The sequence below is a fragment of the Mytilus galloprovincialis genome, chromosome 10 (genome assembly GCF_965363235.1).
Source record: "Mytilus galloprovincialis chromosome 10, xbMytGall1.hap1.1, whole genome shotgun sequence".
NCBI classification, from domain to species: Eukaryota; Metazoa; Mollusca; class Bivalvia; order Mytilida; family Mytilidae; genus Mytilus; species Mytilus galloprovincialis.
Genome location: NC_134847.1, coordinates 85,685,271 through 85,705,081, shown reverse-complemented (window position 1 = coordinate 85,705,081; position 19,811 = coordinate 85,685,271). Strand labels below are relative to the sequence as shown.

At 31.8% G+C, this 19,811-nt stretch overlaps 1 protein-coding gene across 1 annotated transcript; it reads right to left on the bottom strand.

Annotated features, from left to right (window-relative positions):
• Positions 1-2: 2 nt before the first annotated feature.
• Positions 3-18,123, bottom strand: LOC143048675 (uncharacterized). Its single transcript, XM_076222481.1, has 12 exons — positions 18,039-18,123; positions 16,697-16,858; positions 15,871-15,950; positions 15,433-15,504; positions 14,608-14,731; positions 14,006-14,146; positions 12,988-13,061; positions 12,444-12,515; positions 4,755-4,944; positions 3,739-3,848; positions 2,196-2,298; positions 3-313 (listed from the first exon to the last, which is right to left on the bottom strand). The coding sequence occupies exons 1-12, from the start codon at positions 18,058-18,060 to the stop codon at positions 78-80; spliced, it is 1,386 nt and encodes a 461-aa protein (XP_076078596.1). The 5' UTR covers positions 18,061-18,123; the 3' UTR covers positions 3-77.
• Positions 18,124-19,811: the final 1,688 nt, after the last annotated feature.

Sequence of the window (19,811 nt, the reverse complement as noted above, 5' to 3'; positions counted from 1 at the left end):
CATTTCTGATACATGTGTTGAGTTTTATTGTATAAATAATTTATGTTCGTTTAAGTGTGGCGAATTAGAACATAAGTTTAATAATGTAATGGAGCATAACAAAGAGGATTGTAGAGCTCATCACATAATACGGAAACCAGTCCTTCTTCTAAATGATAGGGTACCAGTCTGTATTTTCCTCTTGCCATTACACAACTTCCTCTTGCTTCATTTTTCTGCACCCATAAATTATTTGCCACATAAGCATGGGTTTCCTCCCAATAATAAATGCTACTATCATTGTGTTTAATTGCTCCGATATAGAGATCCATATCTGTTAAAAAAGAATGTAATTATCATTCTTTTAAATATAATTTGCATTATTTAAATAAAAGTAAATTTATGTAGTATGAATAGCAACCGACCGTGCAAGGGCTGTATAGCCAGTTAAGGTCGTTAAAAACTTCCATTTGTTGAATAGCAAATGTCCTTCATGCGTCTTTCTGTCATTATCTTCATCAAGAAACGCTTAATTTGAATATTTGAAAGCAACGAAGAATCGGAATTTGTATTCTGAAATAGATATAGGACAAAACGGACCCTAAAAGAAGAGCGGAACCCACTTACGGTCAAAATTGTCAAATAGAGTTCGAACCATATTTCGTACTACTTCTCAAATTTATAATACACTTTAATTTAGAGAATGTGACCTAGTGTTAAATGCATAAATGACGTGTTTCACGGAATCGTGTTAACACGTTTGATGTCATTCTATTGGTAGCAAGAATGTGCTAAGTGTGTTTGTTTCGTTTTTGAGCAAACACGATATACAAGTGAAGGGGTATATTTCGTCCAGTTAAAACCTGTCACATTTCGAAATTCTTTTTTTTCTGCGGAATGGTTTATAATTTTTTGTTACGTCAAATATTTTTGATAATTCTAATATTCCTTGTATGCATTATTGTAAAAGAAAGAAGCAATGTTGATCAATGTTAATTCAATGTGAGAAAGGACAAAGCCTGTCAGGTATTTTGTACAAATGCTTGTGATGTCAGAAACCGAGCAAGATCGACTTTCAATGTTTAAATAACAAGTCCTATTTGAAATTAATATGTTCATGTCCATGATATTTTTTGTCACTACTAAAATATTGGATGCTTAAGCAAACATACTTTTAGAACCTAAAAAGTACGCATGTTGTGCTATAATACTATAACGTTAATCAAATTGATGGAAAATTATTTTAACATTTTTTTTGAAAATCATAGATATGCATCTTCAAATTGAAGACAAAAAAGTGCGTAAAGTACAATGTTTATCAATAAAACTTAATTAACTTCAGAAGTTGCGCCAAATTAACATTGCGCCCCATAATAAGGTTATCCCTCATAAAAAATATAAATCCTAAATTTAATCCATTTGCGTCGATCTAATTTGCCATGTGTAATATCAAGCATAATGCCCAATAAAATTGAGAATGGAAATGGGGAATGTGCCAAAGAGACAACAACCCGACCATAGAGCAGACAACAATATATACTTACACGAGCAACACAACGAGTGTCACATGTGAATACGATCTGTCTCCCAGTCCTGATTATGAGCACCTTGTCCTTTTTTGTTTTTTCTTTGTTGCTATAGCAAAATGAGTCTATCTTCGCCTTGTGAGTTTGAATATTCCTTATGTATCTTTCGCCCTTCTCTTTAATGTTAGAATTTAAAAATAAAGTAATTGGTACCAGGCTATAACACTTTTGGACAATTGTTTATAGTCAATGAAAGTCACAAATACTACGCAGTTATATAATATGAAACAAGAAAATGATAACATAGAAGGTAAAGACTAGTTGTCCTGCAATAACATAAACGGTAGCAATTTCTGCACCAGATGTTTATTTCGACAATCAATGTCTCATCAGTAATGCTCGAGTCTAAAATATTAGAAAATCCAAAGCTTATGAAAATAATGAAGAGCTATAAACCATAAAGGACAAACACGCATAGCCAAAGCCGGCAAGGAATCAGAGTTTTGCTAGATGGAGATACACTCCTTAATTGCAAATAACTTCATTTTAAATAATAACTTTAGCTTTTAGTTGAAAATTTTGAAAGCAACATGTATGGTACTTGAGAAAAATTATTGTGTATAACAGATTTATCTCGGACATCTAAAATGCGGATACTGGTATATATATTTCTACAGATAGAATTCTCACCTATAAACGGAACAAACTTTTTGTAAAATGACATGACTTCGTAAAACTTGGCTACGCTGGTGAACTCTGCGAGGTGTGCTCCACATCGTGTTTTGCAAAACGTCTACAAAAAGAGTTCCATTGAATAAGCGAGAGTTGTATCTCTTTACAAACATAATAATACTCAACAGCAAATTAAATAGTACACAATGACATAATACAAACGGTACCAGTTGTTCTCCACCAGTAACTGTTGCACGATTTGATAATCAATGTCCAGTGACACCAAAGGACATTTATTTTGAATATCCAAAAACTAATGAATGCAAAAGTTGAAGAGCTGAAAAATCAATTAGAACAAGAGGAAAATCTGAACCTGGACAAGAAAGCACATATTTGCACTGGTTAGCTACATTTCTTAATCTAAAATATTTCCAAATTATAATCAGCAAATAAAATAAAACGATATCCGTAATGCTCGTGCAAAGGTTCCGCTTTCTGGATTGGTTATACCCTAAGGACCCAGTTTACTTCTCGTTGTTAAATTTTAACCAAGGGTTGAATACCCTTGGTAAAATTTAACTATAGATTATTTTTCTGTTATTTAGCCTGTGGTTAAGTTTAACCCTGTTTGTAATCTTTGGTAAACCTTGCTTCGGAACTATGTTAATGTATTAACCAAGGAATAGTTTTGTCTACAAGTACGTTTCTCTGTTTATTACTAGAAAGGTCATAAAAGGTTTGATACAACATATTCTTCTTTTTCTTCGATCATTTATTATAAAAAGATAGTTAAAACTGATTATTAGTAATATTAAGTTTCCCATTTATACCCCTCTTGTTCGCATCGAGATTTACGTCTCCGTATCAGGTGTCATACCACCAATTTAAAAGTCCCTATCTGTTCAACCAAATTTTGCCATTTTCACAGCTTTGTAAATATTTTACCTTAAGTTTAACTTCATAGAAACCAGTTATATCCTGGATCGTACATGTATCAGCTTTCTACATGCCAATTGTCAACAGATGTTTAAAATCATATAAAAAAGAAAGGTCTTCCGAATAGAGGTACCACTAAAAATAACCCCTGGTTTTCTGGAAATCTTAAATTAGTATACTATGGAGTGCATTAATCCTCAACTTTGAATGCAAACTCATAAACAAGTAAGTTTTAGATCAAAATGGTCTTAATGTATTTCTCTTTCACCAAAAGTTTCATTTCTGCCAATTTGTTGGTTTGTTTAAGTAAACAATGACATCAAATGCACTATTTTTTGTCCGAGTAAGCCTACTTTCACATACGTTCTAAATTTGAGGGAGTAATTGGTGGTGTGACACCTATAATACATTTTGAAATCGTTTTTATTTTTACCTTGTCATCATCTATATTAATAAACAAATTAATGCAGCAAAATTAAACATTTTTCAGTATAAAAGTGTATTTTTCTAGTTAATATATTTTAATCAGAAATGTAAAAGTCAATGTATAAACCGTTTATGTTAAATGAGAAGGACAAAATATAACAAATAGTTCATTTTCAATGTTAAATGGTTACGTACTTACTTTGCTTTTTGCATAGTTAAATCTCTGTCGTTCTACCATATAACAACCGTTGCCAATCTGTTGGTAGTTTGGTGGACATCCTCTTCCGTAATGATTACAGAAATTGGTAGCTGTAATTCAGATTAAACATCTAGTACTTCATATGTTATGTAAACAGTAGTATACCGCTGTTCGAAAGTAATGTGTTTTTCTGGTCTGATTCTCAACATGCTCAATGTATATGATTATATTAATGTTTAAACTACAAAAACAAAATGTTTTTAGAATGTTTATATTTAACTTCGTCTTCGTGGAACATTTGAAAACTAGGTTTAAACAGACACCTCTAACATCGGTTCTATGTCTGTAATATGACATTTGTAACCCATTCGTTTGATGTGTTAGGTCTTTTGATTTTCTCATTTGATTAAGGACTTGCCGTTTTGAACTTTTCTCGTAAGGTTAAGTATATTTATGATGTTACATTTTAAGAAATTTCTATTCTACAGAACGATTCATTTACAATTTTGTTTATTAGTACTTGTACAGCTATATAAAATTAAACATTTTTTTTTACCTTTAAGTTGGCAGTTATATTCCTTGTAACAACTTTATAAACATGTTTGTACAGTAGGATTCCGTATAAAACTAAGATTTATGCATTAATTTGCAGAAAACACAAATTAAATCAAATTAATTATCTACGTAATATAAAGAGCCTGCGCAGATGAAAAAAAAATATCAACAAATAACTGGCTTCAGACGCGAAAATGGTAAATAAAACTACGCAACAATCTTTTACACTTTAAACATTGACAGAATCATATACATTTAGCATGTTGAGAATCAGACTATTTTTTAATATTTTTCTCTGTCAACAAAACATATAAGGATCGACGTTTGATATTTTTGGTCCAATTTTCTGAACAACAACAAGAAATCGCCACGACACACAATACATTTTTTTAACGTGACTTTCATGTTTATTTCGTAGTTTTTAAGACTACAAGATATATACATTTGAGAAAAAGTCTTACATTGAGTTGTAAGATGTTGGACCTCATGTGTAGTTGAACTTGTTGTTGTAGGTTGTATTGTTGACAAGGTAGTAGTTGATGCAATGTCTCGGTTACAATTGTCTCCTATGCAACATCCTCCTTTGAAAGAAAACGATTCCTGTCGTCTGCCAAATATATGGTTGACGGGATCTTGAATTCTTTGACAAACCTTGAAAAAAGACGAAATATTACAGAATATATTTGTAGGACTCTAAAGTGCGATGGTACTCTAAAGTGCGATGGTCACGCTAAAGTGCGATGGTCTACGCTAAAGTACGATGGTGTCTCACGCTAAAGTGCGATGGTTGTTTGTTTACTAAAGTACGATGGTGTTTCACGCAAAAGTGCGATGGTTGTTTGTTTGCTAACGTACGATGATATGTCACACTAAAATTGAAATGCATCAATAGGGTAAGGTTGGGGGATTTAAACGTTAAAGTACATGGATTTTTTAAAATAGTTGTTTGGCAAAAGTTAGTATGCTAGGGTAAAACATATGTAAAACATGTAGGCTTTATGATATACTGGACTGTAGGATGAAATGATTGTTTATAGAAGACCAACAACGTAATAATTGCTAAAAAAAATATTTAGTGTGACAAAATACTGTATATCCTGTTAAATCATTTTTTTTACAATTCAGGCGTATTTAGAAATATTTTGATAATTGGCGTAGCTTGCCGTTCACACAGTTCATCAATATTCTATCCCCCTTTTTTCCCCTTTTACAGTCGTCATCGTAAATTACAAATACAAAAGTCGGAATAAGTATTATTACATTGGTTGCAATGAATTACATTGATTTCCCAGTTAGATAAAAACCGATAATTTCACATGTGAAATTAACGTGGTTATTTCACTCTCTGACGTCATACAACAATAAATAAAATAAATAAATAAATAATCTTTATTTCAAGAGGATGATCCCATTAGTTAAAACTAATCTTCCTGAGAGTCCTCAAAATAATAATAACATATTTATAAGTACATAGAGTATTATAAAGTTATATTATACACAATATACAATTGTATTTAAATAATAATGAAAAAGCATATTAATTTGCACAATTGATGAAAAATTTGTAACATTTTGTTTTAAAAGATACAAGTGTATTACTCATTTTTATTTCATTTGGTAAACTGTTCCATATTTGAGAACCTGAATATGTAAATGTTTTCTTTAAAAAATTTGTTTTTGGTTTTGGAAGATTTAATAGTTTTTCATCAGCTGAACGTAAGTTATAATTTTGATTATCAGTAAAATGAAAATTTTCTTGTAAATAGTTAGGAACCATACCATTTAATGATTTAAATACAAGTATTGCCTTTTGGTATTGAATGCGTTTTTCCATATTTAACCAGTGTAAACTATTAAACAATAAACTGGATGATGTCATTATGTCAGCTTCTACTATAACCCTAGCAGATTTCTTTAATAACTTATTTAGTTTATTTATTCCACTTTCACAACAGCTTCCCCATATATTGCAACAATAATCAAATAATGGCAGAATATAAGCATTAAAATAGATAATACGTATATGCATAGGTAAATATTTTCTTATCTTTTGTAATAAATTGATTCTGTTTGATATAGTACATGACATTTTATCTATCTGCTGATTCCAACTTAGGTTTTTGTCAATATATAAACCAAGAAGTTTTTCACAATCTACATTTTCTATTTGTTCATTTGAAATATTGATATCTAAACTGTTTCCAGTTGAACAAAGCCTTTGTTTTGAACCAATAATCATTGATTTACACTTTTTGGCATTTAATTTCATACAATTTTGCGAACACCAGTTTTCAATTACATGAATATCATTTTGAAGGTTAGAAGTTAACTGAAGTAAATTATTACCTTTACAATGTAATGTAGAATCATCTGCATATAAATCTATTAATGAATGTTCTATATTAAGTGGTAAATCATTGATATATAAAATAAATAACAGAGGGCCCAGGATAGAACCTTGTGGTACCCCAGTTTTTATGCATTTAGTATTAGACATGACGTTATTGACCTTCACTTGTTGGCTTCGTTCAATCAAGTAAGACTTACACCAGTCTAGTGTACAATTTGAAACATTATAATATTCAAGTTTTTTCAATAAAATTATGTGATTAACCAGATCAAAAGCTTTCTTTAAATCTAAAAATATAACTCTGTTTATCTCTCCATTATCTATATTTGCTAACCATTCATCTACTAATTTAGTAAGAGCAGTAGTACACGAATGTTTAGGTCTGAAACCTGACTGTGTAGTATTAAGAAGGTCATTACTATTTAAAAATATATACAAACTATTAGCTATATGTCGTTCTATAATTTTTGAGAGACAAGGCAAAACTGCTATTGGTCTATAATTATCAGGATTACAGGCATCGCCACTTTTAAAAATTGGGCAAACTCTTGCAGTTTTAAAAATACTTGGAAATTTACCACTTTTGATGCTTAGATTAAATATATATGTCAAGGCTGGTGCAATGACATCGCTGCACATACTCAAAATATTTGGTCCGACATCATCTAAACCAGTTGCTTTAGACTTGTCAAGTTTTTTTAAATATTTGTTTACATCTAAAATACTCATTTCTGGTATAATGAATTTTTCACTACCCGTTTGTAACTTTGATTTTACAAATTTTTTGAGTGCATCAAAACTGGCACCATCATCATTATTACATAATTTGTTATCAACTATACCTTCAGCAATATTTGTGAAATGCACATTAAATGTATTTGCTATATCAACATCATTTTGAATTACACTATTTTTATATTCTAAATGCGTGATATTATTATGTGCTTTTTTAGGATTTAGACTTTTGACATACTTCCAAATAGTTTTACTATCTTTACAATTTGAAATAGCATTTTGGAAATATTTTTTCTTTGCCTGTTCTACTAAAAATGTAACCTTATTACGCCAAATTTTATAATTATATATATCACCAATTCTTTGAAAATGATCTCTTTGGTGTCTAGCGCTATTTATATCAGAAGTCTACCACTCTGGTTGTTGGGTGTTTTTTACCCTTTTAATTTTCTTAGGAGCATGTTTGTCTAGGGTGCTGAGAAATAAATTATACCAATAATTAGCTGCTTCATCAACATCTCCAATCGATTGAATGAGATAAAAAGGAGTATTTGTTAAATTTTCAATAAATTTATTTTTATCAAATTGTTTGAATGATCTATATTCTATGGACAAATGCTCCATTTTTGATATTTTTGGGTTAAGTTTTCTTGTTACGCAAACAGGATAATGATCACTGACAGCGTAACTAGGCACCTTTACTTCTATAATATGGTCTACATCGGTCGTATATATATGGTCTATGGTAGTTGCACATTTATCTGTTACTCGTGTCGGTTTATTTACAATTTGTTGTAAACCATACAAATTAATACAGTCCTTCCATTTTTGGTTTCCGACAACTGTATGATTTATATGTGAAAAGTTTATATTAAAATCTCCTAAGAGTATAATTTCTTTATTTTCTGCAGACGCTTTATCTATTTCTTTTTCAGCTGAATCAATCCAAGATTGAAATGAACTCGGTGGACGATAAAAAATGCCTATTAAAATAGAGTTTGTGTTTGGAAATTTAATTTCAATCCATAAAGATTCAATACTACTTATTTCTAAATTGATTCTTCTCTGATGACATACACTATTTCGTATGTACGCAATGACACCTCCGCCATAATTAATAGCGTTTCTATCTTTTCTTTCTATTTTGTAACCTTCAATTTGTAATGTTTCGGTACTAATTTCATTATTTAAAAATGTTTCTACCATACCAAATATATCAAATAATTGTTCATATTTTAATAGAAATTTTATTTCTTCAATTTTTGGTTGTAAATGTTGAATATTTAAACAACCTAGTTTAAACCCTTTTTTAAACAACCAACTTGCTTGATTATTTCTACTTTTATTTACTGAACTAGGTGTTTTATTTTGACTCTTTCTATGTCTCTTTTGAGATTTTCTCCAATTATTAGTATTACTGTTGTTTATATTATCAATGTCTTTTATATTACATGAACATTGTATACTACTACATTTATCACATAACAGATTTAAAATATTATATCTGTTTGAAAAACTAGAACAAGCTAAATGCTACCTATGAACATAATCTGACTTACGTACAGAGTTTGGTGAATGATTGTTAAAAAATGGTGCTCTGTCTACATTTTGTCTATTTAGCTCATTATTGTTTTCCCACGAGTCACGAGAGTTCATATTGAGATCATTTCTATCCTTTACGTTTCTGGGGTTGATTCGTGAATGGTTGAAATTTCTTCTGTCTGTTGTATTCATGTTGCTCCGAGATTGATATCTTGGTTTTGCAGGGCTCCTTCTGAAGTTGTTTGCGTAATATTGGTGACTGGAACTTTGATATATATTTCTGTTTTGTTGGTTCAAATGATGCTTTATTTGTTTTCCCTTGAATACTTTAATTACTTTATTAACATTTGCCAACAACTTTATTGTTCCATATCTATTTAGATGAATGCCATCTGTGGTGTAAAATGATTTAGCTATATGATCATCTTTGTAAACAAAAGATTCATAATTTGATATGAATTTGACATCATTATAATGGCACATTTGTTTTAGGATTGTGTTATATTCAGTTACATCACATTGTATCCTTGGCAATATGCCAGATACAATTGCTCGACAGTTTTGACATCTTACAAAGTTAATGATTTCTTGGAAAATGTCCACAAATTGTTGTACATTCATTTTGCTACTTGCATCATTGCCACCTACATGAATTATAATGGTATTGTATGAACTCAGATCCATACTTCTTATGTCTTCGTATAAATCTAGTACATTTGCTCCTCTGTGAACATGGACATCTATATAATCTTTTAATTTAGATGGGTCAATTCCTTTTAGGACTGAACTTCCTGCAATTAAAACCCTACTTCCTGATAATGGCAGTTTTGGTTGGGTATCATACACAGGATTTTGTGGTTCTTCATTTATATCTGCATTTATTGACTGTTCTAGTTCATGTGGATGTTCTTGTAATATTGTTTCACATGTTGTTTTTGGAATTGTTTGATCTTCATCTAACATTGGGGTACATTGGTTACCGAGATTTTCCTCCGGCATAAAGCTCTTTTGTAATTTAATGGTTTCCACTTCATACAGTTTCATTTTGTCACTGATGCTTTGTGTTTTTCCTTGTAACATGTTAACTTTTTTTTCCAAATTTTTATTAACATTTTGAATTTCTGCTTCAATGTCTTGCATCTTATTCATTGATTGTTGGTCATGTTGCATGCGCACCTTTGCTAAAGCTGTCATGCGGTCATTTAAAATTTGAATGCTACTCGCATTTGATAAATTATTCGCTTGTATAGATATTTCCAATTTGTCAACTTTGTCTTTCAAATTTGTAACAACAGTAGTTAGTTTGTCTAGTGTTGTAACGAAGTCTTGAATATTTAACTGTGGTAAATTGTTACCAGTTCCATCTAAACATGTACTTTTATCCTCTGAATTAGTCGGATTTATATCTTTCACTTGTGCTTGTATATCATCTGGAATATTTATTATAGGTATAGCTACTGACGAAGTTGACGGTTCCCGATTTGTATTTGACGATACATCCTCTTTTATTGATTTTATTGTGTTGTTATTAGGATTTGATATTTGAATGGTACCGGGGTTTAAATGTTCTGTTTTATCTACATCTATAACAGAGTTGTTGTTGCAATCTTCTTTTCCTTGTTTCTCCATTAAAATCACCTCTTCGAAAATTTTGTTTAGCTCATTTAAATTTACATCTTTCCCGTTTATTTGGCATTCTTTCATTTTAACTACAATGACCGGAAGATCTGTTTCACAAAATATGTTCAGTCCTTTTCCATTAATAAGTACAGAAGATGTTGTGAAATATATATTTATACAATAAGATTTACGCTTGATAGATCTTCCCAACGAATCAAGACCTTTTTCGGAAACTTTAATTTGTTCTTCAACGGCATTTTTATTATTCTTATCGCTGATTGGAATAAATGCGATTTCTCTGTTATCTCCTCCATTTGTATTCAGATGTTCATAATAGTATGTGCATGCACGTTTAAACACTTCAAAACTAGACGTGCTAAAAAACAGCCTAAGGCCACCACCGGTCAATTTAAAACTTAAATGTTCTGATCTTGTTGCATCTAGTTTCTTGGTCAAGGCCTTTGATTTATTTAAAGTGTAGTCTCTTGATATATTTTGATGTTGAACAGTTTTGTTGTTATCTGTGCTTTGAATTTTTTTCATGTTTGACTGTTATTGTTTTTGTTGCTAGACGCCATTTTCTTAAACAATTGTAGAACGTAACACACACAATAGGAAAACGTTACGGAATAATCAGGGTTGTTATTATGACGTTATAGGCGTTGTCAAGACGTCAATAACGTCGGATCAAAACAAATTGTCAATGCGTAGGAAAAAAATATAGTTCCTTACATTTTCTACATTAATTTCATAAAAAAAAGGCCATTTGCCAATGTAATAAAAAGAATAACTAATCGCCGTATTTGAATATCAAAAATAAGACAACTTGTGACCGAACGCCGCTATGGATTAAACTCGTGCTGCGCACTCGTTTAATCCATGCGTCGTTCGGTCACGCGTTGTCTTATTTTTGATATTCAAATACGGCGATTAGTTATACTATAAATATTTATCTGTACAAGCTTTAATGTAAATGCAAGAAAAAAAATCAATATTCGCCAAGCTTTCTCCATATTCGTAACGAGTACAAATACATGTTATATTTAACTACAATGTACAAACTATGTTTTAGCGGACAATTTATCATTTACGCTTAATTTTCAATAAAATCGACAATATTTTAAAGGGGACCGCAAAATAAATTGCAACGTTTACGAGATATAATTGGATCAGTTCGCTTCCAATAGAAACAGGACACAGGGAACCTATGCGTATTCTATTTTGTATCTGTATAGTAAAATGTCAGGTCGGGTGCAGGATACATGCAGATCCTTCTATTAGCACTAAAAAAACGCATTTTGCCAACCAAATCACAATTATGTTTGAAATAATGTCATAGACATTTGGTTTAAAAAATATGTTGATCAAATATTTTTAATTTATCTTACGGCATGTACATTTTTGTTTTGTATAATCGACTGTTAACGTCATAATCCAACTGCGTTTCTAACGTCTATATTTTCCCGGACCATCGCACTTTAGCGTATGGAACCACGTACTTTAGCGTAGACCATCGCACTTTAGCGTGACCATCGTACTTTAGAGTCCCCATCGCACTTTAGAGTCCTACATATTTATATACATAATGTTTATTGCACCATTAAGGAAAGACTGGATCAACTATTTGGAAACAAAACAAAGTCTAGCTATCTTGATTTTGATACAAAATCAACATTTACGATTGATTTTGACCAATAGTTATTATTAACGTTAAGTTCATATTTGTTATGTTGTTTAGGTCATAATTTCAAATTCTTAATATTTGGAAGATGGAACTTTTGTCATTCAATGCGTCGCAAGGTAAACTAAATTTGCCACAGTAAAACTACCGTTGGATCTCGCAAAGCTCCAAATACAATACAGTAATGGCTTCAATATAGTTCAAAAACTAGTACAATTTCACCTGTTTAGACATACATCCTAGCTTGGTGGCTATCATTCCTTCTGAGGTTAATGTTTCCAATGCAAAACATTCCTGAAACAAACATGTTTTGTATCATTAGACATTCTGCGGCGTCATTTACTATGCAGAATGTAACTAAACCTACTGAGAACTATTTTTTTCTATTTTTGTGTGACTGGTTATTGTATTACTTACATATAACAGTTGACTCCTCTTCATAATTGAGTAATATAAACACATATTTTTTAATTGCCGTACTTGTTTTTGATTCTCATCTATCAGGATGAACATGAGAGCAAAAAAAGGACAAAACATTACACTGTTATTGAAAGATCTTAAGGTAAACTAAAGGGAAAAAGCTAAAATATATGATAAAGAAAATGAAATATATAAACCCCTTATCACACAACATAAGGTGAATTACTAATAGATAGAAACTTAGAAGTAAACTGGAATCTAATTCCCAAGGATCAGCGAGTCTTGAGGATCAAATTAAACCATGACTGTGTTTTGCGTAGTTATCAGGAAATAGAATTAAACAAACCTTTCCATTTGCACATGTAGTAGTCATGTTGCAGTTATTGGGATTATCTATCTCATCACAATGCAGGCAGTGAACTACAAGAAAATAACAAAAATAAAAGAAAATGAAAAATATGTTGGTTAGAGGCAACCGTAGTTAGCCGATGTTCACATCAAGTTAATCCATTTAAAGTGCATACGTTTTTATAACAAAACCTTATACAGATAAGCGGACACAAACGCTGGCAACGTATTGTGTCACTACTACATACATTTGCATATGCATGAAACCGGTATTTGGCACAAATATGTCTAATGCTTTAACCCAACATTATGTTTGCGTAACTGTTGTCCGTTGACCGTTATGGAATAACCGTTTCACAAATGATATCGGATATGTTCCTTACGTCGTAACTACAATCCCCTTCCCTTTCATGAATGTGACCTACCGAATTAGACTATTTACCGGATTTGTTATCACATAAGCAACACGACGGGTGCCACATGTGGAGCAGGATCTGCTTACCCTTCCGGAGCACCTGAGATCACCCCTAGTTTTTTGGTGGGGTTCGTGTTGTTTATTCTTTAGTTTTCTATGTTGTGTCGTGTGTGCTGTTGTTTGTTTATCTTTTTCATTTTTAGCCATGGCGTTGTCAGTTTGTTTTAGATTTATGAGTTTGACTGTCCCTTTGGTATCTTTCGTCCCTCTTTTGTCAATACAATGGAATTTTATGCGAATGTCATACAAGTGACAGGTTTGGCTAGCTATAAAACCAGGTTTAATCCACCATTTTCTAGATAAGAAAATGTTTATTCCAAGTCAGGAGTATGACAGTTGTTATCCATTCTTTTGATGTGTTTGGTCTATTAATTTTCAGATTTGACTACGGACTTTCCTCGGAGCTCAGTACTGTTGTGATTTTACTTCATACTATTTCACCTTCATCACGTTAACAACCAACTGTGCATAATACATATAGAAGTATGTTGAATAATTGCCAGTGATACAATTAGCCAATAAAGTTCAAACTAATACTTACAACATCTACCACACATATGTGGACATAGCTTTGAAGCAATACAGTCATCACTACACATGTTTGGATCCATCTTCATCATTTTCTGACATATGTCACTGTCTATATCATCGCACATGTTGGTATCGTTCATCGTTGTATTATCTGTGAATACATTCATCTAATAAATTTGAAGTCTCCTTAAACTAATGGTTGATATTAATTATTGTTAATAGTATTACTCTTTGATGAAAACTTGGAAGCGACAATCAAAATCGGTAAACAACTTGGTAGTTTTGAATGAAAATGGTTTAAAGACAGCTTAAAACACTTAATTAGAAAAAAATATCTATTCACTAAGTGCCGTGTTCCCCTCTATCATTATCCATTGTATTAGTACTGAACCTTTATTCATGGATACATATAAAGGAAGACATTGCATTGTACGAGATTAAACCCATGAATAAGACAATGACAGTTTAATAAGTAAAGGGCTTATATTCTTTTAAGTACTTAATTGCAACACGAGAACGAACAGTATATGATCATATAAAGTTTACTTGTATAAACGAATAACTAAAGATGTTTATATTACTGGAGATACATGAACTACTTTTGAATCTTACTTGTTAATAATGTCTGTGAGTCTGTCACATTGAGTAGTGTGGGAGGCTTATTATTACATAACTCAGAATTACAACATCCAGCATCAACATTCACTTTTCGCTTACTAGACATGCTATCACATAACTTATAGGAAGATAAGAACATAATGCATCAATCTTTATAATAGTAGTAGTTCAACTGACGTAGTAAACAACAACAACAACAAAATAAAAAGGTAGATTTTGCTACAAAGCAAGTTGATAATACAACATGTATGTAAAGGTAACAGTAGTATACCGCTGTCCAATATTTATAAATCGATTCTACTTAAAAACAAATCTGGGTCACGAAACAAAAACAAGAGCAACATAGAAACGGACTTTTAGAAAACAACTGTACTTTTCCTGACTTGATACCTTAAAACATTTTAAACAAAATGGTGGGTTGAATCTGGTTTTATGGCTAGATATATGGCAATATAAAAAAATACCTCTTAAACGACAACATTACGTGACAGGAATACAATACAAATATACACACTCACGACATTGAAATACTTAGATAAATAATAGTATAGTTTTGCACAACATGCCGACCACCGAAAAACAACGGACACCTTTCATAAATGTACGACACTACTACAGTACATCACAATAAAATTATAAAATGCGCAGCACTCGAATGTATGTAAGAAAACTTTACATGTTTGTCCTGTGTGTTGCTAGTTATGCAATATTAAGAATAATTTTGGTACTCTCTGACTTTGTAAGCTGTAGCTGTCTTGGATAGAAATCATGTGATACTTAATTAAAAGAAATTTCTGTTAAAAACACTAATAATCTTACCGATTTTTTAGCACACCCCAATTTGTAAGCTTCTTCAAAATTGTCAGTGAACGTCTGCACGGTAAAACACAACTAAAAGAAAAAGAAAAAGTACACATTAAACTTAAAAATACTGATTATATGTTATGGAAATACATATTACTATGTCAAAATGCAGAAAAGTTTATAGAAGTGAAGTTTCTCTTGATTGCCTTGGAAGCACATTCATTATATTTTGGACAAAATACTTTGATTCAATGAAACAGAGGTTTTGGTAAACGAACGAAAAACTCAAAAGCTCTTGTCAAAAATCGTTTACTTGTAAGTTATGTTATTCCATGAACACAATAAGAACTACCTTAAACAGTTAACATTGGAATTACGGAGGAATTCATACTCCATAGAATGTGTTTACGTTATTAGTATTTTGTCCACGTATTGAGGTAAAAGAATTCCTACCTCTTCAGTATTAGTACAGGCAGACTCTGCGGTACAATTAGTGACATCAGATACCTCATGACAGGTGTAGCATCGTAGTGCTTAAGATATGAAAAAAACGTGTTGTAATACGAACATACAAAAGATAAAACGCGAAATTTAAAAAATAAAATGTCAAATGTACGTTGTGACTAGTTTGTTAATCCTGGTACCTTTGATAACTATTGTCACTATGAAGAGGTTCATGGTTTTGTAGAATCAATATACATGGTCCATGATATCGAAAAATAATCGAGAACGTATCAGGATTTGAAAATATTTCATATGTCAGAATTGTAAACTGAATAAGTTTGTGCATATGTACCAGGAGAAATATGCAATTTATACGACTTAATACATAATCCACATGGAAGTTTAAAAAAAAGCGACATCACTGTGTAGCATCACCACCGCATATAGGTATTCTTGGCCTGGTTCTCTGTTCATTGTAAAAGAAAGGCTACATTACTGTGCAAATATGTTGGTACCCGGGCAGCTTTACGCTGGGATTTGAAAAAAAGTAATGTTGTTTTTCTTTAACAATGAACAGGGAACCAAGTTAAGGGTATCTATATCCGATGCTCATGATACACAGTGCGTATATATACTCTGTTACATATAACCTTAATTCTCTAAGTCTAACACATTTATCCTTTTCCTGACATGTTGATTATCTAATTTTAATCAACGTGTGGTTCGTTTGCTATATATGAGAATATGTGGTATAAGTGCCAACGAGACGACTCTCAATCCAAGTCACAATTTGTAAAGGAAAAAATATTATAATTGTTTATTAGAAAGTACTTACGACATAGTCCACACGAACGTTTACATAGCTTGGTGATACAAGACTCTGTACACATGTCAGGTTTCCTAGCAAATATTTCATCGCATAAAGTTTTATCTACATCGTCACATGTTTCAGCTTGTTCTACAGTCTCACTACGAGTACCGGAAATAACCAGAATCGCTGTAAATTATCATTCATATACAAAAGAAGATGTGGTATGATTGACAATGAGACAACTGTTCACAAGAGACCAAAAACGACACAGACATTAACAACTATAGGTCACCGTACGGTCGTCAACAATGAGCAAAGCCCATACCGTATAGTCAGCTATAAAAGGCCCCGATATTACAATGTAAAACAATTCAAACTAGAAAAATAACGGCCTTATTTATATAAAAAATGAACGAAAAACAAATATGTAACACATAAACAAACGACAACCACTGAATTACAGGCTCCTGACTTGGGACAGGCACGTACATAAATAATGTGGCAGGGTTAAACATGTTAGCGGGATCCTAACCCTCCCCTAACCTGGGACAGTGATACAACAGTACAACATAAGAATGAACTATAAAAATCAGTTAAGAAAGGCTTAACTCATCAGATGGACAAAAATACTTGTGGACGTGACCGGGTACTTGTACATCCCGACAACAAAAAGACACTAGGAACTGATCTGAGATTACTCGCTGTTATCTGACAGCTAGTTCAAAGCCACTAACAACTAATAAAAAAAAAATCATGCATCTAAGACTAAACTATCAATTCGTACACATTCAACATCCAATGGATTTAGTGTAAAGACGCCATAAACAGTCAGAGAAAAACATGACCTTGTGAATGCAAAGTTAAAGGTGTCGACAGATTGTAGATCCACGAATGTATATATGTATATAACATACTAGTAATAGTTAGTTTGCTTTTAATTTACTGATAGCAAAATCAATATTTATACCAGTTTAAACAACCAAACTTCAAAACCAAAGCTTTATATCTATGGAAAAATTAAGTTAAGGTTTTAAGTAATTTATGGTAACGATATCCCTGGTTTAATAATTTACCAGTAATACATAGATTGCGTTAGTTAAAATCAAAAACGTCACAACAGAACGTCTATCTTAATTGTTTTTCGTTAATTGTTTTGTTACTTACAAGGCGGATTGTATTCTCAATTGAATAGTTGTACGTTTTTCATGTCAGGGCCGCATATAGCCATATGTAAGGTATTGGTGTTTCTAATTGTCTAAAGGATGTATCAAAATACAAAAATAAATAAACCTGGAAGTAGCTATATGTTTCAATGGTGATTATTTCGTTATTAATTTTTCAATATTAAAAATAGTATACAACTCACAGATTAGTACAAGAAGTTCCATTACAAATAGGTGACAAGTTTATGACCTTTTACAAACAAGATAAGATATGTATTGTGTTGTGTTGGCAACTATATATAAGAGCCTAGATACTAAAATGGGTAAAATACACAAGACGCTTGCTATTATCATAAACATTTTAGGATTATTGTAAAATTGAGAATGGAAATGTGGAATATGTCAAAGAGACAACAACCCGACCACAGAGCAGACAACAGCAGAAGGTCACCAACAGGTCTTCAATGCAGCGAGAAATTCTCACACCTGGAGGCGTCCTTCAGCTGGCCCTACAAAATAGATATACTAGTTCAGTGATAATGAACGCCGCCATACTAAACTCCAAATTGTACACAAGAAACTAAAAGTTAAAATAATACAAGACTTGGTACAGGCGCAAAAATGCGACGGGGTTAAACATGTTTGTGAGATCTCAACCCTCCCCCTGTACCTCTAGCCAATGCAGAAAAGTAAACGCATAACAATACGCACATTAAAATTCAGTTCAAGAGAAGTCCAAGTCTGATGTCAGAAGATGGAATCAAAGAAAATAAACAAAATGACAATAATACATAAATAACATCAGACTACTAGCAGTTTGCTGACATGCCAGAGACTTCAATTAAACTGATTGAAAAATTATGTCTTCATCACATGAATATCAGGCACAATCCTCCTCGTGATGTATTTAGTATCATACCGTCATAAAATATATGAAAAGAGCATAACCCGTGTCATGCCAACGACTGTTTTTTTTTTTGTTTTTTTTTAAATAAATGTGTTTAGTTCCGATGCGTCCAAAATATGCAATCTTAAATGACTTGACAACAGTATCGTAACTATATCCCTTCTTAATAAGTCTATTTTTAAAACGGTTTTGATAGCTTCTGAGGTGAATACTGACATTTTTATGCTTTATAAAGAATATTTTCATAAAATATTGGATGTGAGATACCTGAACGTATAAGAAGTCTGCATGTTGAGCTTTATTTACGAATGATGTCCTTATACCGATGATAAAATTAGTAAATGTTTTGACTAGTTTGTGATATCGAAAACCCTGGTGTAAAAATTTTTCAGTAATACATAAATTTCTCTCGTTAAAATCTTAAACATTGTTACATACACGAGCGAATCGCACAAGTTGAGATATATAAACACCGTAAGATGGTGAAAAGGGAACGTCACCATCTAAAAATGGATAATTAACGAAAGGAAATGAGAAATCATCTCTTTTATCATAAATGTTTGTATTAAGCTTTCCGTTAATGATATAGATATCAAGATCGAGAAAAGGGCAGTGGTCATTGTTAGTATTAGCTTTATTTAAAGTAAGTTCAAGAGGATAGATTTCTTCAGTACATGTACCTGTCTCAAGTGAGGAAGACAAATAATCAGTGTACCTATCCAACGTCAGTAACTTAGGGAATTTCATGTTGGGTTTTCTTTATAAAGAATTTGGCGTTAAAAGCAGATAATAGGTGGTCCATCTACAAGTGGCTATAAATTAGCCATGGCGTTTTCAGTTTATTTTCGATTTATGAGTTTAACTGTTCCTCTGGTATCTTTCGCCCACTCTTTAAAAGTTTGTGATTTTCAAATGTTCTTGGTGTAGTTGTATAAGAATAATATCCAAGTTTTGCATATTCGCGACAATTTATATTCGCCCTATTTGTCCACTCGAAAAAATATAGAGCTCTTGAAAATTGGTTTTACAGTTTACTATTTCGCGATCAGATATCCTAGGTAATCACTAG

Excerpts from the sequence above, each read along its gene's own strand:
- LOC143048675 (XM_076222481.1), bottom strand. The coding sequence starts at position 18,060 with ATGGAACTTCTTGTACTAATCT. Across the intron at positions 4,945-12,443 it reads TAGGATGTATGTCTAAACAG|GTTTGTCAAAGAATTCAAGA; the intron begins GTGAAATTGTAC and ends TCTTTTTTCAAG. Across the intron at positions 314-2,195 it reads AAAGTTTGTTCCGTTTATAG|ATATGGATCTCTATATCGGA; the intron begins GTGAGAATTCTA and ends CTTTTTTAACAG.